Source organism: Micrasema longulum, unplaced genomic scaffold, assembly GCF_059751315.1.
Source record: "Micrasema longulum isolate JH-2025_06_02 unplaced genomic scaffold, ASM5975131v1 h1tg000501l, whole genome shotgun sequence".
Taxonomy (NCBI): Eukaryota; Metazoa; Arthropoda; class Insecta; order Trichoptera; family Brachycentridae; genus Micrasema; species Micrasema longulum.
This window is the reverse complement of record NW_028277698.1, coordinates 1885840-1910780: the sequence shown is the minus strand read 5'-3', so window position 1 is coordinate 1910780 and position 24941 is coordinate 1885840. Positions and strand designations below refer to the sequence as shown.

The following is a 24941-nucleotide window of genomic DNA, read 5'->3' as shown; positions in this document are numbered from 1 at the left end:
TGTAAAAATAAAATAATATGACAATAACATTTTTTTAAAAAGGAAAAAAAAAATATACACATACATATTTTAAGGGATTCAAAGAAACGATGAGAAGAATCTTTAAATGAGAAAATAAATTAATGTCAATTTAAAAACATCTTCAAAATCAATGACACATAGTAAGAGCAGAAATATATTGATTTCACATACATATACAATATAAGTAATTAAAAGTAGTTTAAAAGTATAAAAACATGTCAATGCAGCAGAGAAAAAAGAAGGAATAACAGGTATGGCAAGTAATATTTAAAATTTGAAAAAGCAATATAAGGAGAAGATTCTAAACCAAAGGTAGTTGAAAAAATTTCAGTAAAGCGATTTTCGCAGTAACACAAATTTCAGTAGAAAATTTTGATAAAAATTAACAATATTAATGTATGTAATGTGAAGTGATGTAAGAGAAAAAAGGATCAACGGGAGTTTTAATCAAAACCTTTCAATACACTATTTTTATGGTATGTTATATGTTTGCAAATACGTATTTCATTAAAATTAAGAGTAAATTTTAATGAAAATTGTGTTCAAAATATAAATCAAGTTGTGGCAGAATGGAATATCAATCATTAAAGCCAAAAAAAATTATCACTGTGACTTCACTAGACTTCCAAAGTTTTATGTATTAACTCATTTCAATAGGGAAATATAACTTTTTTTACATTTTTAAAGTAATAAAGGTCTATGAAATAGTGTCCGGTAAAAAATAAATTTTTTGCCAAATTTATTTTTGCGAATTTTGAGTTCCCGCAAAAACGGTCATTCCTTCGACCGCGCCCCTAATACGTCACGATTCATGTTTATTTGTTCCTGGCCATTAAATTTTGCTTAGAACATTACGAACGTATTTTTATTGATTTTTTTTTTACATTTATGTATGAAAACATTTCTCCACAATATCCATACTGATTTTGAAAATACAATTAATTATTCTAAATACATTTCATATATTTTAATCGGTATTCGTAGTATGTGATATTTCCCTATTGCAATATAGACGCATTTTTTAATTGTTTGATTTACTTACATATTTCAGCGTCGTAGTGTAGTGGTCATCGCGTTTGCCTACCATGCAAGAAGTCTGGGGTTCAATTCCCGACATGGTTGAAATGAAATATTTATTTTGAAAATGTGTTTTTAAAGTAAAAAATTTCATAGTCCCTGGACTGGTACCTGAAGCGCAAGACTGATCATCTTACCTTCATGTTACAAAAATTATCAAGAAACGCTGCGATTGGTGTACCAATGCAGTGCCCTATGCACAATGAGGTGCGAAAGGGGAATGATGATGATGTATATTTTGTATTACAATTTAAATATATACTCTTAATTATTAATTCTTAAAATTAATTCTGAAATTTACTCATTATATTTAAATTTACAGTGAATACAAAACAGAGAAAAACAGTTGTTCTTTGAAAGAGACATTACACTTCAAATTTTATGACGGTAAATGACATATCGAGACAGTATGTAATGATAAAACAGTAATATAACTTTATGTATTAAGAATTTTAAAGACAAATTGTATTAAGTAAGTTTCTTTTGTTGGTTTTTGTTTTGTATTTTTAAAGTTTTAGTGGGTTTACTCCCAGTGTTTACTTAAACATTATTGAATCATACATTTAATAGATATTTTAAAATTGTTTTGATGTTTTAAGGATACGTTGGATTTAATTTTGTTTTTTTCTCTTATTATTTGATGATATTTATTTATAAAGTTTATTTATTTATAAAGTTTTCAACTTCAGGAGATTGGGTTGGAATAGTTATAATTTGATTGATTAATTTATTTTGTTATTGTGTAATTTCTTCAAAATATGTATGTATTTCAAGTAATTTATAATGTGTATAGTACGAGTATATTAATAAATCATACTCGATTTTTTAATTTTTTTTATTTTTAATACTACATTTTTTATACCACATATATGTAAATGTCAGAAATGCCGTATAAATAAATAAATAAATTTGAAGCATTAACTTTGTGGTTATTCATTGTGATAAAATAAATTAAACAACTTTGTTTTTAACCACAATTTTTTTTCCACCTACCGCTTTCAAAGCAAACAAGCTTCTTTGTCAAGGTTTACTTCCATTTGATCATTTATGATATTTATTAATTTTATTTATTTATTTCACATGAAACTTTGTATTTTTTCTTTTATATTTATATAACACCTCACTGGGCATAACCCGTGTCGAGGCATTCATTTACATTATTTTTATATTATCTTCTAGTATATAATAAATATAATACAATGTAATAGACAACACTGTATTGATTTAAACATAAAACATAAATAGCAGACGTGCAACAATAATTCCGAGTTCAAATATACTCCTGTTTTGGTGGGGTGACCATCTCAAGGCTGTTTTCAGAACCCATATCCAGAATCCATTTTTCAACAAATAAACTGAATTTCTGTTTATTTGTCTTCAATTTTAAATCAAGAGGTAGAGTGTTGTAAATTTTGGGAGCCCTTGCTACATGAGACTCCTTTGACCAAACGATGTTGTCATTTTAGGTGGCACAAATAGTTGTCTCTCTTTTTTTTATCTTGTTTTATAGATTGTATTATATTTACTCCATCGTTTTTATGTGTGTATTATATTAAACATTTTTATTTGGGGAAAAAACAACAGTTTTTACAAATATTGTTTACAGAAAATAAAAATATATATATAAATGAAAATTGTGGAAACAGCCAATAAAAATTTTCCACAGTTGTGTAAGCTATCGATAAGGTACATTATCGTTATCAAAATAAAATCAATTTAACAATTAAGAAATGTTAGGCACAAGTTGCAAATAAAATAAAAATATGTATATTTATATACAGTAATAAAAATAAAGTAAATAGAAACAATATAAATTTAAATCTAAAGAATACGAAAAGAAAATAGTTTTAAAAAAAATAAATGTAAAAGGTACAAAATACAATAATGAACATACGAGTACAGAGTACATACATAATTACTGATATCGTATAACTAAGTTGTCTATAAGAAATCTTCTATATTTCATATAGGAGAGATGAAAAATGTCTGCGTGACCGGAGAGAACAGTATTATAATAATGACATGCCCCAAAGAAAAAAAAAACATGATATATTACACAACATACATATTTTCTACTTTGCATGCGCAATATAATATTTAACTATTAATGATGTAATAACTTATATTTCCATATAAGTTATTAATTTAAAAAATACTTGGTACACTTCTACTTATTTATTTTGACCAATTAGCGCTTTCACCCTCTAATGGGCATCTTCAGACTGGTGAATATTATACAGTGTAAGGGTAATTTATATAAAACTAAATATTATCTTAAGTGTAGGTACATTTAAAAATAAGTTGAAAAAGATACAATATGAAATATTGCAATGGAACAGAGTGAGACAAATTATTGAAACATGTGTTGGCGGCGGTGTACTTTAAGAAAATATTATATTATTTGAAATATATTTATTGTTTTATTACAATGTACAGGGTCTAACTAAGTTTTAAATGAATAACTAATATATAAATATAAGTTATTACATCATTACAATGGAATTCCATCAAGAATTGTCAATAAATAATTTAAATGAAATTTAACTATTATTTAACATAAAACATGTTTTCTTCTAGGAAAAGGCGGTAGTTGAAGATGATGATTTATGGAACATTGGAAAAATACACGTTAGAAATGTAGATGATAAGATTCGCATTCTAGAACACATAACGCCTACTTATTATAGATTAAGAATTAAGCCAAACTACACAGCATTTACGTTTGAGGGGAACGTTTCAATCACCTTATTTACGCGAAGAAGTAATATTAAACACATTTCTTTACACGCGAAGGATTTACATATTTGGAACAACACAGTTTTAACAGAACAACTAGTAATCAGTACACCCATCAAAATTTCCAATCAAACAGCAAATAGAACTCGACGATCTGCTGGTCCGAACGAGAGCAACGACGAAACTTCGACTCAATCTCCTGCAATGTCAACAAGAGATGAATCTACAACATTAGAAAGCACTACGCTAGAAGAAGAAAATGCGATCAGCGCTGACAGTAATTCAGATTTCCAATCTGTGATCAGTGATATAGAGAGTACAACTGAATCGATAATAGATCAAGACGATGACGAATTGCAGGAACAAGAAGCCCTGAGATTCAACCTAACACTTACTCCTATGAATAATTTGATAGATGAACAGCCTTCAAACGGTACACATTTCTTGTCGCAGATAAAGAATAAGCGAATAAAGATTATTTCTAAAGAATTGAAACCTTCCATTGACAGGCTTATTTTCAGTCTAGAATCTCATTTGAAACCGAACGTAAACTACACCTTGGAAATATCATTCTCAGGGGTGATAGACGACTCGCTGACTGGTTTTTACAGAAGCGACTTCATGAACAACAATACCCAAGAGTAAGTAGAATATCAATCATTTATATATACGCCCTGTGGGCATTAACAAGGACGATATACATAATATGATTAACTCTTGTGTGGCTGTGATGTCACACTGGTCAACATGGGATGTGAGACTTGATAAATCTCTCTTTTTTTAAAAATGATTAAGTCGTATTTTTTGCAATCTTCAAATGGACATTTTCACAATGGATTTGGTAAGTAAAATTTGGATAACTATACTGGATGTTAATATAAAAAATATTTATTCTTGCTACGTGAAGAATGAATGTCCGCTAATTCAGCAACACGTGTGTATAAGAGAGAGTGCGATGATAGAACTCATAACAAGGAAGACAGAGACGCTGTGGCGGGTATAGTGTTAAACATATTAAGTCGGTTGATGACAGTGATGGGAGACGCACGCGCGTAATATGAGCGGTGTATTTATGATTTATAATTTATTTTGCTAAAACAGAGCTAAATTATATATTTTTTTGCATAAATTATTAAAAAGGAATTATAAAACAGTATATCTCCGTGTTATTTTTTTCAAATCATTGTAAGAGGGGGAATGAAACTGAACTAACTCGAAAAGAAATCAAATCTGGGATGTTTATTGGCAGACCAAAGAATTCTAGGCAAGGCGGAGGCCAGGCTATTATTTTATATAAATAACTTATTATTATAATATTCATTTTATGTTTATAAAGAACCAATAATCAATTTCTAATTGATTTTATGTTTCTCCATTGTAGAACACTGCTCGTAACACAGTTTGAGCCAACATCAGCCAGAAAAGCTTTTCCATGCTTCGATGAACCTAATTTTAAAGCAATGTTTGAAATTAGTATTGCATCACCAAATAATATGACTGCTCTCTCCAATATGCCTCTGATGGGAGAAAAGGAGCCAATGTAAGTAGCGAGAAAATGTGGAAATAAATAACGTTTCCTTAAATGAGAAATTCACTTAGCGAAAATCACTTCTCCGTGCTTTTAGAATATTTTGTTTTTTCAATTTTAATAGTAAGTGACGTGTATTTGTGGTCAGAGAAAGAAATCATTGCATTTGGCAAAACGGGTATGTTTTTTTAAATAATATCAAGCCTACGAAAAAGTTTAATGAAACATTTAACCACTTATTACGAGTATACATCTAAATAATGCTAGACAAAACTCGACAATTGATTGCATACTTCATCTCAGTCACAATGGAAAACATTATTAAAATGTCATTTGAATCTGACTGGAGAAATTAAGGCATCATAATTTATGGTTAATGTCATGTTGTTTGTTAGTTGCTGGGAATATTCTTTCGAAGACTTAAAATACACAGATAAACTTTAAAACTAGGATTATCAATAAAAATCATTAATTAGATCCATTTATAGAAATTAAATCTAGAAATGAATGAACTAATAAATTAAATTAATTAATACACGAATTGGTGTACCTAAATATTATAGGCGAATTCCACGCTTTAGAGCTCATTCTAATTATAATCAACATTTTCGCTCATATTCGGTGCGAAAAATTAAATTTATGAGTGTCGCCACCAAATATAATAGATCAATCAGCCACTCAACTGAGCAGCTAAACTGTTCTTAAAATTAAATACCAGCATTCACCTGAATGGACAGGCCGTTTGTTGAATGAATTAAGATAACTCAACGTTTAACATTGGAAATGGCCGCACCAAAAGTGAAAATTACCAACTTATTAAGTTAAATCAAAGATAATCATTAACTTGAGTTAAGGATTAAGTTAAGTAAAAAAACGTTTTTTTTTATATTATTTAACTAATTTTATACTAACCTAACCTAACCTAACTTCACATAACAAAATAAATTTAAATTTAAAACTATTACTATTGTCGTATTGAAATTAAATAGGATTTCGACTAAAAATTTCATTCAATGAACGGCCTACCCATTCAGTTGAATGCCGGCATTTAATGAATAGCCTAGCCGCTCAGTTCAGTGGCTGAACTATTTGGCGGCGACATACATTGTTCTGTTGTTTCATTGCTATGAATAAATTACATTTTAAGACTTTAATTTAGCTATAGATTCTGATAATTATTGATTCCTTTTTTTACACGAGAATTAATTCATTTTCTAACCCCCTAAGGGGTTAACGCATTAATATACGCTAACGTGTATTTAATGCCTTCGTTTAGTGGTTTATATCTCACCCATCTATCTCACTGTAACGCTATCAAAATCATATTTCGCTCTCGTTTCCGCTACACACGAATTAACACTGTGATTCTTGTGCTAACTACTCTGATTTGGGCTGTGCTATAGACCCATTTCGCACGTTTTGTCCAAATCAGCATAACTATAGTCCTTAAAATATAGATTAATTAGATAGACAGCTGTCAAACTAATTTTATTAGCGATGGGAAATTACTGATCACTGATCAAATCGATTTTATCAGTTATTTCATGCAATCATGAAACTTTTTTTTCCGAAAATTGATATAAAAAACGCAAAAACAAGCCTATTATAGTGTGTTCAACACACTTATTCACCAAAAAATGAGACATTTATACTTTTTTCATGAACAACATCAAATGAATTATTTTTTATTCGATCAATTTACATTGATCAATTTGTCCCATCTCTAACGTTTTTGCAAAATGATGTAACCTTGTAATAACGTCGTTAATAATTACGTTTATTTTAGTTTTAGAGCTGATTTTATATATTAATGTTGATATATGTTTCAAGAATTGTATTAAAAAAATAAATGAACACGCCAGATACAAATGATTTTTCGTGTGTCAATATAAATAATTCCTTTGACGTTACTACAAAGTTTTTTTTATTTTATTTATTTATTTAATCCAATATAAAATACAAATACATAGTTAACAAAAATGTTTATACAATAGGTAGGTCCATTCAATATATATATATATATATTATGGATATAGCCACTGGCCCACAGGCACGTTCCGGAGTGTCAGTGTATTATTTATTTATTCATAATTGTACATAATTTCACATCACATCAATTGTGTAAAAATTCAAAAGAAACAACAAAAAAAATTAAAACATACCTACATCAATAAAACGAAAAAGGATTTTCAAGAAACTAAAATTACATTCTTATATATGAAACATATTCCTCAGCTTCCTGTCTAGTTTATGTAATGTTATGTCGTCACTTTTTCTGACAACTGTCATTCTAATCTTGCTACATTTTAAGGACTATAATCGTATTTTTGTTTTGTGCGGCATTTTGTGAAAAAGACCTAAATTATATTGCTGGTATTTGTTACAATCAATATAGTGTAAAGTTTCTGCAAACCAAGATTTATAAAATTTCCATTAAAAATTGAATTTTCCAATAAAATAATATAAAAGTGCCATCTATGAATAATATGTTTCATAATTTCGTTTCGAATCACCGCAAAACAGTACATAATGTTTTTTTTATAGTGAAGATGAAGATATGGTTTGGAACCATTTCCAGAGATCTATACCGATGTCTCCGTACTTGGTAGCATATTCTATATCGGATTTAGAGCACTTGGAGTCCAAGCCGGTTGCTGCCGGTGGCGGCTCTCATATCCCATTCCGAGTTTGGACAAGAAGAGAGTTGCTTCCACAGAGTAAATATGCGGCCGAGATAGGCCCAAAGATCTTCAAATTTTACGTGAAATATTTCGGGGTACCGTATGCTCTACCTAAAATTGATCTTCTGGGGATTCCTGATTTTGCTTCTGGAGCTATGGAGAACTGGGGAATGTTAACGTTTAGGTACGAATAATTCAATTTAATCGTTATATGTATACTTTAAATCTGCATATTAAAAGCAATACAATACTAATTATGTACCATAGAATTGATAAGTATTTAAATAACAAAAATGTTAGTGTTATGCAAATTCAGTTCCTGATAGTTTTGTGCACGTATATATGTACTGATCTTTTACCACGGACACTGAACGAAATGCTCAGGAAACAAAATTTTGTGATTACACGATTTCCAAACTATCATAACTTTTGAACCAAATACAATACTTAAACTCATTAGAAATATCATTATTTCAACTCATTAGTTAACCACAGAAGACAAAAAATATTTAATTTAATTTACTCTCATATAATGTTGAATTCTCTATCCTTGCCTCTGTTTCGTATAAATACATTAAATTTCTTAATAAAGATACCAGTTTCGAAGATTTCGCGTAAGCGATGAAACCGGTCACTGGATGTTCCAAATTTGAGAATTAAAGTATCACTCGTCTTTTATTTTCTATAATAAATTACAATAAACTTCCATCAAGAATTTTTAATTACAAACTGAAATGTTTTCGATTATTTTGATAATGATATTACCTATTAAAATAGCGTATCTGGGACTACTGATATTTTTTGCAATAAAACAAAATGGACATCAGATTTTTATTTCAACATAAAAAAGCATTTATATGACGAAAGTGGATTTTAATGTTTTATTCACGTATAAAATAGCTTATTGCGATAATTTCTGCATTTTAAAATTCAATACGACAAAAAATGAACTCCCGTGTTTTATCCTGAAGGTAGTATAAGTACATATATGAGGGTGTTAGAAGCAAGCTTAGAAATCGGAAAAATAATAGCGAAAAACTTTGAAAAAAGAATTGTGAGATTTCTTATCATGCTTCACTAACTGAATGGAGAATGCTAATTTTAAGGTGTCAAGTAGTATAATTACAATCTGTATTTGCAAGATTTAGGGACGGTTTTGAATTACGCTATTATTTAGGTAGGTATGTTTTTTATGTATATTTTATTTTGGCATCAATAAATAATTTTCCGTTTTTGGTGGAGATTTCTAAGTTTGCTTTTAATAGTATGTATGTGGATGCATAATTATTGTTATTTTTACTACTAATATTATTTTTTAATTAACATTTTATTATGTTTAAATTGACTTTAAAAATGAATACTATGGGTATCTACTATAAATATATAAAAACTGAAACTAAGTCCCTGTCCGCGCCCGGCGTTGCATGGGGCACAAAATGCATGCAAAAGGGATGATAATTGCAAAATATTACGTTACTTCACAATTATTTTTTTTGTGTTCAAGCAAATAAACTATCGACGTGCTAATAAGCGACGTGATAACAATTTCTCACCATGGTTATTTATCGTATTCGCGATCACAATGGATCATCCGTGAACACCTAATATTAAATGTCAGAATATGTATGTTACGCGACGTATAATCCTGCTGCGCAATCACATATTTGAATTTCACCGGTGTAAATATGGAAAATATTCCAAAAGTGCTATTTTTATTTATTAATTTATTATTTATCATGCTACTTATTGCATTTAGCCAGTGCAGCGGTTGGCAAGCCAAATGTCAAGAAAAGCAGTCGCCACAGTAATTGTAATTTAATTTTCATTTTTTTATATCAGATACTCCTTACTATTTTGCAAAAGCAATATATTGTATTATTTTTTACAGTAAACGCCGATTTTTCGCCAATGAACTGCATTTATTTACGAGGAAAACAAAAAACAAACAGACACGAGCGTTGACTTATGACTGCGATAACTTAAGCATGTTCATTATTTCTCATTATGATAGCTCAAGTGCTTAGCATGTTTTTAAGCACGTCGATAGTTACTTGTGATTGAGCTACTAAATGAGTGTTTTCGATTTTATGAAAATCGAGTACAGATAAGTCCACCTCATAGTGTAGGGGTTGGGACGTTCGCTTACCGTGCTTGAGGTCACGGGTTCGATTTCTGGCAGGGATGAGTGAAATATTAGTTTTAAAAGTGGTTCTACACTGCAATATTTTATTATCCCTGGACTGGCAACTGAAGCGAAAAATTGATTACCTCAATCTGTCGCAATAGAGAGGGAAAACAGGAAAAGGGAATATGGAAGTCTAGGCATTCACAGGGCTTATTATGTGCCATTCAACATTGTTGATTAAATTATAGACGTATTCAAAATGTTGACAGGCGTTGCCTAATAGATAAAAATGGTTTTGCCGGATGAATCTCACCTACATGATAAAGGGTTTAGCTCTTTTACTTAACAACAATCAACAAGGCTGTAGTCTGGTAAAACGCACGCAAAATGAGGAAATCATACGATTTTGCCATTTTAAAACGAATGTTTTTTTAAATCGCGCAATAATAAAAAAATAAAAAAACGTAAATTAGATAAAAACATTAATTTTTAAAGGTATTTCTCTTAAAAAATACTCTTAAAAGTATTATGTAACTAAAATATAATTACTTTTAGACCGGCTACGCCATTTCAAATTTAGACTAAACTGAGGTATCGGGGTTTTCAATAAAGACTAAGTATTGAACTAAAGTTTTGTGTAATAATTTGAAGATAATAAATTGAACATGAAAGTGGCCGAAGCAAAATTTTAATTTTTAGTTTTTGAAAAGAAATACAAGCATTTTAAATAACATACATTTTTGTTACATGTTCCTTTATTTCTACGTAAAATTATACCTTTGGTAATACTATTGACTTCACCTTCGGGTTATTCTTCGCATTTGAGATTTGAATGTACTTTCCTCACCTTAAGTTTTGTCTCTGCATACGGGTATTAGTCTCCATTGATATCCCAGATACCTAAGTTTAGTCTGAATTTGAAATGGCGTAATCTGCCGGTCTAAAAGTAATTATGTTTTTTTACTTTTAAGCATTTTTTTAAACAGAAATACCGTTAAAAAATATTATTTTTATCTTTTTATCTAATTTATGTTTTTTAATTATTTTTTTTTATTGCGCAATTAAAAAAAAAACATTCGTTTTAAAATGGCAAAATCGTATGATTTCCTCATTTTGCGTGCGTTTTACCAGACTACAGCCTTTTTAGTGAAAGTTAGCTGTTGGCGCACTTTAATTTTTCCGAAACAAATCTAGTCCATTTTTGAACCCATTGAGATCAGCTCTTGTGGGAACTTATTCTAACCATCAACAACTATATTGGTCAGGAAATGCTTCCGTGGATTTAGATTGAATCTCATTTTTTCCAGCCTGAGACTGTGGCCTCGAAGACTCGCTTAAGCTTGAACATGGGATCCAAATTCGGGCAGCTATAGTAACCGATGAGTATCTTGGATGTCTCTATCGGGTCACCCCTTTCTCGCCGTTCCCGCAGCGTTGTGAGACCGAGATGGAAGAGTTGAGGATATGTGGATGTTTAAACATAGGCAGAATTATGAATGTTACGCAGTAACATTCATAGTGCCCACTTAAACCAGACAATGACACGTCATAGTCTTGTAAATGCCTAAACTTCCATATTCCCTTCTTTAAAATGTTTTCCCTCTCTGTTGCAAAAAAAATAGATCTAAATAACTCCCTGGGGAGGAACCCAGCCTGTCAAACATTTGGACATACTCAAAACATTGCTGATTAGCTTACCTTGTCAGAAAATGATTGAAAAATAGCTACAGTTACCACTGGGTGCCGATAACGAAATTTTGATGGTAAATTTTTACCCTTTTTTGTAGTGAACCAAGCTTGTTACTGGATCCAGATTCAGATTCCATGAAGACAAAAAAGATTATTGCTACGATGCTAGCCCACGAACTGTCCCATCAATGGTTTGGCAATCTTGTCACGATGAAATGGTGGAATGATTTGTGGCTTAATGAAGGATTCGCCACATACTTAGAATATATTGGAATTGATGCAGTGAGTATTATCACATTTCTTATTCGGCAAATAAGAAAGTTTGGTGTTTGCCACCCCAAATTGTTTTAAACCCTTTGATACATTTCATGCGTTCCATCCAAGTCCACCCTGTTCCCGAGAATAGGGTGAATGAATGGGCGGGTGCACTGAAATCTACCTTAGAAAACAAATGTTTATCGCAGGAGGCAAAACTAGCAGTTCACAATGTATGGGAGCGAATTATGGAATTGAAAAAATAATGACAAAAGTAGGTTAAATGCTGTCGAAATGCGATCCTCCAGGCAAATGTGTGGTAAAACTATGTTTGATAGGTGCACAAATGTCGAGATCCGTGAACTGTGTAAGGCTAAGATATGCATCATCGACAGAATCAAAAAAGGGGTGCTGCGTTGGTTTGGACAAGTAGAGCGAATGGACAGCAAAAGAAGGGCTAAAAGGATCTACGATGCGAATGTTGATGGATGCAGAAAACGAGGAAGACCGAGAAAGACATGGCACGATCAAGTCCATCAAATACGTGAAGATGGACATGTCAAGAGTAGGAATAATCGGCGTGCATGCATGAGAAGATGTATGAATGTAGAGGAAGCGAGGTCTGTATGCAAAGATAGAGTGATATGACGTTCTATCCTCTCTGCCTACCCCTACGGTGAAACGACGTGATGGTTTGTTTGTTGTTGTTTGTTCGTCCTAATCCACAGGGTAAAATTAGGTGGATTGACATTACTCATGGGTAAAAATCCTGCGAAAGGCAATTGAGTGGAGATTAGCCGGCCAAATGGTGCGCTGGTTATTGCGTTTGCCTGGCATTAAATATTCGAGAATAATTATAATAAAATAAATATCAATCCACCCTATGTTATTTTATAATTTTTAACATGGTGTAAAATAGGCATTTCATCCTGGTTCTTCCAATTATACACAAAATATTCTGACTAGTTTATTTATTTTAGAACAAATTTCTGTCGTCGATCGAAAGATAGATGGACAGGCTAACTCTGCAAAACAATGCCTTAGAAGATATTTATTTTATCAATAAGTCTACCAAACTGCATTTTTTTCGTACTTAAAGTTTAATTTGATATTACAACAATAAAGATTCAATTTTTTTTTTTTAGATAGAGCCCAGTTGGGGTATGTTAGAGCAATTCACTTCGGACAGAATGCAAACTATGATAAGTGATTGTTTAGAGACAACCCGTCCAGTATCTTCCTTAGTTAATGATGAAACTCAGATAGGACAAATATTTGACGATATTTCGTATATTAAAGGTAAGGGCATTTTGAAAAATATTTTGAATGAGATATAATATATTGAAGTAGGTACAACACTTAAAATGTAAACCTCCAAATGAATTTTGTTGACATGACAAAATCTTTCGATAGGGTATTGCTAAATGATGTTATAAAAATATTGACAGGGAAGGGAATATCACCAGCAATAATTAAAACTATCCGGGATATGAACTCCAATAGCAGAACAAGGATAAAGGTGGACGGTGAATTATCCGAGGAAATCCCCGCAGTCAGTGGCATTAGAGAAGGGGACAGTCTGAGCCCCTTTCCGTTTAATTTAATTATGGATGAGATGTCATCAATCAACTAGTTATAGATGACAAACCAGTAGAACAAGTTTTGTTATTCAAATACCTAAGCGTAGAGATCTCAAGCAACAGTGATCTGTACTCCGAAGTTGGGGAACATACCAACAAGGTCTCCGCCACGTCTGGATGTCTTCGTAATATTATTTGAAGCAATAAACACATGCGTTTAGAAAGCAGAGTACGGACATACATATAAGACATGTGTCAGGCCTATCATGCCATATGGGATAGAAACAAGAGCTGCAGGAAAAATAATCTGCTTAGAACATCGGAAATGAAAACGTCAAGTGCAATCACAGATAGAAGGCTTAGAGGTCCATTATGAAGAAATAAGACGAACCTGTGGCACTGAAGATGTTATGCGATGGAGCAGTGCAAGAAAAAGCTCTTGGAGGACCATGTCAACATAAAAGACAACTCCAGAATCCCTTACATTGCAGCTAAGAAAATTCCATCTGGTTATCATCTTCCTGTTAGTCCGTCTAAAATATGGAGGGACAGTTGAATCTCAACATCTCGAGAGTAGCAGCTTTCTGCCAAAACAGATTAACAGATCAAAACGAAGAGGAAGAAGAAGATTTAAAAAAATCATTTTTTATCTTTATTGCCTATGTTATCTTTAGTACCTATGCTATATTGCACATTTTACTACTATTTTCCATAATAATAACAATCGTAGTATATTTATGAAAATGTTATTTTAACTTTTTGCCTTTTTAGCTGCCAGTTTACTGCGAATGTTGAATCATATTTTAACTGAAGAAGTTTTCCACGAAGGGTTGGTACAATACATGCAAAAGTGGTAAGGACTAAGTACTCATTTTTCAACCTGTGTGTTGACAGTCATGTCAAAAGAGTAGAAAAAATCGGAACTACAACAACTGGTTGTAGGTTTTCGGAAAAACATACATATAGATTGACTAAATTCATTTAAATTTGGTATCATATCATTGTAATTCGTTACTTACTGGCAGTATAACATTTTCCCTCAGAACAAGATAATGTGAATAAATGTATTCAACTTTAAAGTTTATAAAGAAGTTGATGATATCTTACTAGAAATTACTATGTTAATTTTTACGGATGTTTTTGTCTTGTTTGTAATAATTATACTACGATAAGTTTTTTTTCAAACTTTTCAGTGTCAATTGTGTAATATTCTATGTAAATAACTAAAAAAATTAAGCTACCAATAACAAATTATAAGCAGCCTATTTTGTGATTGGTTATAACAGGGTTACGGTTAGGGCTGCCACCTCTCCAGGTTTGAATGGTGATATCCGGGCTACGGGTCGGCATCCTATACCTCCGGATCAGACGGATTCAATTGTACAGATTAATTATAATATGACTTGTCAAGAATTTTTTAAGTTTTTGATTTTGAAAACCAGAGCAAGAAAAGATGCTTAAAAAATTACATACCAATAAAAAATAGTTTTTTTTTAAAAATCAAGTTGGTCCTAGCAGCACCTTTTTTGTAATGTGTAATACTAATTCAATTGTAGTTAGGTAAATAAATATCTAACAACAGATTTTTTTTTTCAAAGAAACATTTGCGTTCCTATGATTTACCCAAATGTTTTGATTTTGAGGGTTATTTTTAATAAGATGGAAATAACCAAAAAAAAAAAATGGGAATAAAGTTGTTGTAGAGCGGGGTGCAAACCTCGGCCGTTTGATGCATGAGTCTATGACACAATCCACGCGACTAAGACCTATAAAAATGGCAATTTTTCGGAAATTTCCTGGCCTGCCCTTTTTGAAAGTTGGCAGCCCTAGTTATGGTACCTTTATTCTGTAGGTACTACTGCTTTTAAAGTATTAAGGGAAAACTCGGGGCTCTCATTTATTTTTAACTTTTTTTTGACAGACTTTAGCTGTTAATTCATTTCTTTGAAATTAACCATTTTGATGTAATTTAATTGAATCTACTTGCAGGCAATTCAAAAATGCAGAGCAAAATGATCTCTGGATGGCATTTACAGAAGCTGCTAATGATACAGCAATACTACCGGAAAAGATAAGCATTGCAGATTTAATGAAAACATGGACCTTACAATCGGGTTACCCTGTTATCAATGCTACGAGAAATTATGTCAACGGATCAGTGACCTTAACTCAGGTATTTTAATTTATCTATTAAAGTTACCCAAAATTATATTTTTCAAATGTCTTCTATAACATAATTAATAACAATAAGAACATTTGGTTGGGGGGTGAAACTTCTCTTCATCTCTTCACCAGTTGCATTGAAAAAAGTTAACTTATTAGATGAGGGGATTGAAAGTAAAAATGCCACTGTCCATGATCACTATTTTTGGGAAGATCAACAAAACCTGTAGCGAAAAAAAAAAATTTTTTAGGTTAAATTTAATGTGCAACTTAGGCATGGTATTATTGGTAGTGAAAAGAGTACTCATTCATTTTAAGTTATTTTCACAATTGGTTTTGTTGGTCTTCCCAAAAACAGTGATCATGGACGGTGGCATTTTTGCTTTTAACCCCCTCAGATATTAGCGACGTCTTTGTCATTTTACTATTACATATTTAACTTCAACTTACCTTTTGTTATGCAGCTGGCTCTTAAATACACGAAAAAAACATTTAAATACTTCAAATTAATTAATGATCATTTCATGGTTTTAATTTAGGAATCGTAATAATGTTTTAATGCGGGAGTTTGGTGTATTATTGGTGTATTTCTTAAAGATTTAGATTTTTTAAATCCCCACATTCATCTTTGCTTATGATCCTTTTAGTTTTTTTACAAATTCTGCACGTTGAATAATATAATAATGAAGTAATAAAGAAATGACTAATTATAAAATTATTTTTCGCTGAAAGTATAATTAATTATGCTGTACTTAACATAACTTTTTATTTAATTATGGCGGAAGAACTATTAAATACGTAAATCAAAAACATGGTTGAATTTGTTCGCATTTTGATGAAACCGCTCTAGTGAGGAAGTTAAGTGGTTTTTAAATTGTTTATTTGTAATACTTTTACGTATCATATTATCAGCGCTACGATTTCTTAAAGTTTTTAAATTTGAAAATTACTCCGCGTGTGATGTCGCATGTTCTGCTGATTGGTGAATTGACTTCCCGTCAACCGGAAATCTATTACAACACTCTATCATTGGTTAATTTGGAAGAATTAGTTACGTCATTCAAAGTAGTTTGTTTTTATTTTTTTTTAAATTCATGCGTTTTCAAGAAACTTTGCCGTTCAATTTTTACCACGCATAAGGAAACATTTTTTTAATTAAATTTCTCAGAGGTGCGAGGCTATGAAAGTGAAGTGATGTTTCGGAAAAAACTTAAAATCCACTCGTTCTCTAAATCATTTGAATGAATCTTTAGCATGTGATAACAAATAAGTTGTTTTAATTAAATTACAAATTTAAAAGCTTCAATTTAATTTATTTATCTACAGAATCACTATGTAAAGCGCCCTTGAGGTATTATATTACGAAAATGGCGCTAAATAAGTTATTCATAATAACAATGATAAAGCACTTAACATCCTCATTGAGAAAACTAAGCATAATTTTATCATTAAAAATAAATGTTATTTACTATTTTATCATAATTATTAGAGAAGTTTTACCATACAATTAAATGTTACATATTTTAAATACAATTTCAGGTAGCACTTCACTTCTTTCAAAATGTGTTTTACTATCACGATAATGAATAATTTAAACAATATTGTTAACCTTATTACAGAATCGATTCTATCTATCTAATCCGACTAGTGGAATGACTAAAGAGCTATGGTATGTTCCCTTAACATATGCAATAGGAAATACCGACTCGGACACATGGGATACTATTCCCAATGAATGGCTTGTAAACGAACAGAAAACTATTCAGCTGCCGGATAATGCAAATGAAACTTGGGTTTATTTCAATGTTCTCGGAATAGGTAAGTGTTGTAATAAAAGTAACATTACAAAATTTTATGATAGATCCGTAAAAACAATTTTTGTTATCTTCTGAAAAATTTTGTTCGCAGAAACAATTGACGGTCAGATAATCAGATCAAAAATAAATAAATATTAAAATAAAAACTTTGTTATTAGTGTTACACATTTATTCTATTACAAAATCGCAACTACAGTTTCGGAAAAACACTCCTTCCATCGACGGGTGATACAAAAAAAGGAGTTTTGTAGAACTCATGTTCAAATTTTTATAATAATTCACCATGAAGTAAATGCCAATTTAATCAATAAGATTGAAGATTTTGGATTGTGGTTTTGTGGTAGTACGTTGATTCCGAATCAGTTGTCCAAGATTTATTATACATTGCCACACCTTGATTCTTGTTTAGGTTTAAAAAAATTAAAAACAAGAAATTTATTATTTGTATCAATAGTTTTTTATGAAATTAATAGTGAGCACGCAATAATTTATGTTCTGTTAGTATAATCTGTTCTATGTAATAGAGATGCCATTTCGCTCTATTGCATTGAACAAAAGCGTTGCAAATATTTGTTTGGTTTTTGGTTTTTGATTTAACAACAGACATGTAACGGACAATTTTGTCGCTGTGCTTGCAAGTCTCAACTTGAGTACCTATATAGCCCATTGTTTTGCTGCAAACTGTAATCAACTGATAATCCTATAATGATTTTTGTCAGTATGAGCGGCTCTATAAGCGGTAGAGCGTTATTACTCTGAGGTATTACTAGTGTTTTTAATATGGTTTAAATGTATTTTTAATATGACAATCGTAACATGCTTTTTGTTGTTTTTCTTATTTTATCTTTTGCTAAAAAAACCTTGTATTTACAAGCCTTTTCCAGTAAACTTAATTTCGCTAGTTTAGTGTCCAGGGTTAATACCATGCTTTGTATTTTTTATCTGTTATGTCAATAGTACTTACGCATGTAGTTTAATCATTTGATGCCTAAGGAAATGGAAATTATCAAATAAATTAGATTATATTGTCTAAAGTAATGATTTATAATGAATGTGTATTTCAATTTTAGGACATTACAGAGTAAACTACGATCATACGAATTGGAAAAGATTGCAATACGGTTTGGATGATGGATTCAAAGAATTCCCAACGATAGCGAGAGCACAAATACTAGACGATGCATTCAATTTAGCGAGAGCGGGACAACTAAACTACAGCATTCCATTTGATGTCTCCAAATATATGATAGGGGTAGAGACTGAGATTCTTCCGTGGGAAGCGGTGTTGGAGAATTTGGTATTCTTAGATCAGGTCATGCAAAGAAGTAAACATTACGACTTATTCCAGGTAAAAACAAACAATATTATACCCGTATTGTATTGTAGCAAATTGGTAAATGTTTGACAGTCAATTTTTATTTTCTTTCTGTATTGGGTCATTAAACATACCTAGTGAAATTGTTAAATTTTTATTAAGTTATTTAACTTTTAGTAAATAATTTAAATTCTGCGTTGGCAGACTTATTGCCAAAAGGCAATTTCTTCCATCCAAAAAAATAAAAGTTTTATTTAAACAATTTAAGTTACAAAACATATTCAATAGAAAATAAAATAAAAAACTAAAGATATACAAAAATATTAATAACCGTATTTGCACATAAATGACCTTAAATCAATGCTAGTACTCAATGGGAAAAAGGAATAAAGAAGAAAGATGGAAGGAGAATAGATTAAGGAAGAAAAAGGAGATGAGAGATACTGTAGAAACATCTTTGATAGCGGATGGGAGATGGTTCCACAGTTCAGTTGCATGGACACTATATGAATTAGAAAAGAAAGAGGAATTGTGGATGGATATTAAGAGGGTGCTTTAAGAATTAAAATGAATAGGTAAACCATACTATAAGGCGTTAAAATTTTTCAGTGGTATATAAGAGCGTTAGGACTATTAAGTACGGTGAAAAAAAGTGAGAGGGAGTGATAGTCTCTCTGCTGTCTAATTTTGAGCCATTTTAGTTGCTTATGATAATTAGAAATGTGGTTATATTTCCTTAGACCAAAAATATACCTAATGCATGTATTCAGAAGTCATTTAAGTTTATCGAGTAGTTCACAGCTTAAATCAATCATGGAAACATCAGCATAATCTAGATTGGGTAATAGTAAATGATTTTACGAGGGAGCATTTGGTATTAATGGGTAAGAATTTTTGCAACCAGAAGGTAAGAAAAAAGAAAAATAGAGTGTAGACTGAAAAATATTTTGCGGCTTAATTCATCAGAGAGAGCTGACCTCTTGAAATCTCAAGATTGAAATGTAGTTGGGTATGTGATGTTTAATTTATCTTGATCTTGCATTTTTAAAAACGTTTTTTCAAACCATTTATGTTTTACCTGAAGATAGGACAGGACGATCAGGTAACAGATAACCAGGTAAAACTGATTGGTCCACATTAGAATATTCTTCCTGATCCCAACAGTTTAGCTAAAATAAAGTAATATAATAGCAGAAAATCTTAATTTTGAAATATAAACCAATTATATTATATATTGTAAGCAAGGTAAAAAATAATGCAACTCCCATATAAAAAATAAAAAACCAGGTAAAACTAACCTCGGTAAAAAGGACGTTTTAAAAAAATATTTTAGATTGACCTAGTCAGCATGGGTTATAAAATAGATAAGAATATTTATTTATGTAAAGAATTAATGTATTTAACTTTGTAAAAATAATGTTGTTTCCAACTAAATTAACATAAAACAAATAATACAATAACAAACAAAAATCATAGGCACCATTACATGTGTAGAATTGTTTTTTTAGGAATATGTTTCAAGATTAATAATGCCAACATTGACGACATTCGGCTTCCACCCAACTGGTAATGAAACCACCCATGAAGTGATGTTAAGAGATAAACTGATAGAGTGGGCTTGTCTTATAGAAGAACAAGAATGTGTGGATTGGGCATGGATGTATTTCAATAGCTGGGTGAATGAAACAGATCCTGACAAAGTTAATCCGTAAGTTATTTGAATATTAACAGAAGAGATCAATGATTTTAGTATAAATAAAATCTAATTCTTTTGAATGAATAATTAGCAGTCATACTGAGCGAATAAAAATATCTAATTCAATGTGAGGAAGTTCACTGTTACAGGAAATTGGACATTAAAAATGTTTTCTAACACGCGGTAAGAATTAGAGATGTACGAAAAAATTATAAAAACCTTGAACTACGTCACAAGTTCTTCCGAATCAACCAACGAGAGAGTGTTGTGATAGATTTCCAGTTTCTGGGAAGCCAACTCACCAATCAGCAGAACTCATCGCCTGCAACTTATGACTTCACTGGCAGAGTAATTTCAAAATTTAACAAAAAACGTAGCCCTGATAATACGATACATAAAAATATTTTTAAAAACTTTTGGCTTAGTTGATAGTCTATTAACAAAACAATAAATATGAAAAACCACTGAACTTCCTCATCGCACTAACTCCACACTAAAAGAAATCATTTGAATGATTAATTTACTTTAAATATTAAAACCTGTTTTGTTACTAGCTTGAACCAGTGTGTGTCTTTTAAGGCTTTAGAACAGCTTTCTCATCATTTAACTGTCCTTTCTAAGCTCTTTAAAATTTTATAACTTGCCATAAAGTTTTCAAAGAACTTTAAAATATACAAAACTAGTCACTGGATTCTTGATAACGGTAATCATGTTTTGTTTGAGAATGCGTATACATCTAAATTGATTAATTAAATTTTAGAAATATAAACGGCTGGCACTTAAATGCGCAAATTTGGAATACCCAGTGGTTGGTTTCGCAACATTTTCAAGATTTAAGTATCACTCGTAAATTACAATTCACTCTCACCAAGAATATTGACTAACAAACTTGAATGTTTTAATTCAATTGGTATCCATCATTTTAATTTATTTTACATATCAACGTATCCATAAGTCCCGACTTAACACAGATATAATTATCAGCAAGTCGGAACGGGACTTAAAGATAAAAAACAAAATCATGTATTACCAAATATAAAATCAAGTAAATCATCTAATCATTCAACTGTCAATAATTTAATTATTAAATTCAATGGTTTAATTTTATGGATGCTCGAATGAAGCTTCCGCTGATACTATTTACAGAAAACTATCTGCAATATCTGATACAGATAATTAATATAAAGAAGGTGTAAACTGTAAATAAAACCAAAAACGAAGTTGCATACATAAATTTAATTTAGTAAAAAGATAAACGGAAATAAATTAAAAATTAAAATTAAAAATAAAAATGTAATATGTATTGAAAATTTAACAGAAGTTGATATTTAAAATATTAATAATAAGGTACTCAAGGAATCCCAAGCATAGATCAAGTATCTTTATGGGTTTTCTAAGGGGTAAAAACGTGTGAGTGTATCGTCAAATCAATATCGCCTATTCCGATATATATAGGAAACATTAAAATATCAGTATCGAATTTTCATCTAACACTATATTTTTTCAGTAAGTACTTATTATGACTAAATGTATATTTTTTTTCTTACAGAATCAGATTTAGCCACCGGCCCACTGTGTATAAAACAATAATACGTCTCGGAAGTAAGAAAGAATTTAATTTCATGTATAAGAGATATCAAAACTCAAATGATCCCGAGGTACAAATGGAAATACTTCGAGCGTTGCCTTCTACCAGGAACAGCTGGCTTTTATATCCGTAAGCTACACAATTAACTCATTTTTATTATATTTAACAGGCGCCCTGGGGCAGTTGGTTGGACCAGTTGCAAGAAAAAAATCTAAGAAAGATTTTTTCTCATTGGTCTGTGTGTTGTGTATTTTTAATAACTTCATTCCATATCCACTTTTTCCAACAAGCTTCTAAAATAGAAACTTAGTGGGTTTTTCCTTTAATTTTTATTTTCTTTAATTCCTCAAAAAAGTCATTTTTGTACCTTTGTGATAAAAAATATAATATTATGTACTAAGGAATTTTATGAGATTATACAGGATGTTCACAGGCAGATTTGACAAGAAGATAATATTTGATTTGAAGAAATGTTGAAAATATAAAATAAGTGGGTAGTGAGTAGTTTAGCATACCATAGACATTTAATCATCAGTGTGTCCATATATGAAGCAAAGTGTAGTCGCATGCAAAAACATAAAATTTCACAAATCAACCACTATCTACCCCTGTAAGAAAGATTCAGAATAGCACACCAGCAATCTTTGACATTTAAAATTAATTCCATAAAAAAACATAGAATTTTGGAAATTTCGACCCTTATGTATGAAAGCGAAGTATGAAATTGGAAAAACAAGAATGATAGTAGGCTGAACGCTGTTAAAATGGGATCTTTCAGGCGAATGTGTAGTAAAACTATGAACAAAAAGAAATGTCGAGGTCAGTGCATTATGGAAGGCTGAGATGAGCATTATCAATAAAGTCGAGAATGGAGTTTTGCATTGGTTTGGACATAGCAAATTGAAGATTTACGTTGCTAATGTTAATGGATGCAGAAAATGAGGAAAACGGAAAAAGATATTGCATGACCAAATGAAATAGATACTTGAAGATGGACATGTCAAAAGCCGAAACAATCCAAGAGAAGATGACGTATGGATGAGGAAGCGAGGTCTGTATGTAAAGACTGAGTGATTTGACATTTTATCTTCTAAGCCTACCTTGACGAGGAAATGGCGTGATGGTTTGTTTTGTTTAAAATTAAAAGAAATGTATTTGCACTTTTACAAATCACTGTAGCCAGAATACATATTTATTTTAAACACATGAAATATAAAGGGACAGTAAATTTCGATACCTGAAAATAATATCTACTTTAAGTCATGATACACTCTCTTTTTGAGCGATGCGCTTATGTTGTTTACATTAAATAAAAAATGACATATAATAATTGTTGCCAGCAGTTCAACACGACCAATTATTTCCAGTCAAAAAAGATTTTTAAAAACTGAGCTTAGAATACCCTATGGTGTCCACTATGATCTGTATATTGTTGAGCACTTCAATGGGTTTTGTGTGTTTTTTTTGGCACGATGCAGTGATGATAAATCTTCACAAAGAAGTAGCCTTGAAGCGCAATTCTGAGTGCGAGACAAAAACAGTCTAGCCGCGTTTCAAAACACGCTGAATCTTCATTGGCCACGAATCATGTGACATTGCCGACTGAGCGAAACCGCTTTCTCTCGGCAAGACATTCAACTACACATTAATTAACGAATGCAATTAACGTGCATGAGTCGATTTAGTTTATCCTTTCTTGACAAGGAAATCTATCGAGCAATTTGAACCACTGGCCACAACAGGGCTGTTTCTTTACTCTTCATTTTCAGGTTGTTTGATTATTCAATAACTACGATGCAGACCCACTTGACGCCGGCATTTTGGAGTGGAGTTGAGAATGACATCACTTCACAAATAGCATTCAAATTCATAATCATGAAATGGGAGAAGGTGAATGCTAAATACGCCCTCATGGAGGAACAGATGTTACAATCTGTAGTGGACGGGGCGTTCCGAGGAATATCAACAGAAACCGAATTGAGACAGGTATTAAATATTTGATAAAAATTACAGTTCTGTGTTTCAAATATAATCAAAACCCTGGATGAACGTTTTCAACCTGATGGCTACTTTCGGATGAAAATCCTAAAAAATAAATCGAGTGTAGATAAGTCCGCCTCAAAGTACTGTGAAACTTTCATACCAGCATATTTTTTTTCTTTATATTGTGCTAAAGTTTATAAAAATGCATAAAAATAATTTGTTCAACAGTTCAAGAGATTTATCGCCAGCAATAAGAAAGACTTGAAGAATGTGTCAGAGTTAATTATGAAACATTTGGAGCACGCCGTGTTAAGGATTCAGTGGCGTAGAAACAAAATGGAGGATGTAGAAAAGTGGCTAATTAGGTTCTCAGTAACTAAAAAGGTTACAGTCGTCAATGAAGAGAGCACTCTGTGGTAAATATAATGATATAAAAGTTATAACATGTGTAAACATTTATTTTCTATTGATTAACGGGTAGCAGGTAGTGCTGAGTCACTCATTCAAGACGTATTACAAATGTCGCATACACGAACATAAAATGTCCCGCGACTACAAAAAACAAGTTTGTACCACCTCAAACGCTTTCTTCTACTCCCTAAGTCTCGTGCAGTCTCACACGCATCTAACACATCAAACACGCATACATTCAGAGGACGAGCAGACCGACTGACACAGGTGTATTTT

The 24941-nt window shown here is 31.3% G+C and overlaps 1 protein-coding gene across 2 annotated transcripts in view; it reads left to right on the top strand.

The window, feature by feature from the left end:
* LOC148281073 (aminopeptidase N-like) overlaps positions 1 to 24941 on the top strand; it is a 30564-nt gene that overhangs the window by 4473 nt on the left and 1150 nt on the right. The window contains exons 3-15 of one of the 2 annotated variants that reach the window (XM_088227426.1): positions 3676 to 4475; positions 5216 to 5374; positions 7907 to 8227; positions 11956 to 12139; positions 13258 to 13411; positions 14464 to 14545; positions 15682 to 15865; positions 17475 to 17673; positions 18743 to 19020; positions 20496 to 20695; positions 22233 to 22400; positions 24041 to 24257; positions 24483 to 24670. In XM_088227426.1, coding sequence (XP_088083552.1) covers positions 3676 to 4475; positions 5216 to 5374; positions 7907 to 8227; positions 11956 to 12139; positions 13258 to 13411; positions 14464 to 14545; positions 15682 to 15865; positions 17475 to 17673; positions 18743 to 19020; positions 20496 to 20695; positions 22233 to 22400; positions 24041 to 24257; positions 24483 to 24670 — 3134 coding nt within the window. Of the gene's footprint in view, positions 1 to 3675; positions 4476 to 5215; positions 5375 to 7906; positions 8228 to 11955; positions 12140 to 13257; positions 13412 to 13560; positions 14172 to 14463; positions 14546 to 15681; positions 15866 to 17474; positions 17674 to 18742; positions 19021 to 20495; positions 20696 to 22232; positions 22401 to 24040; positions 24258 to 24482; positions 24671 to 24941 lie in introns of those variants that run through there. The other variant, XM_088227427.1, reaches the window with a different exon arrangement.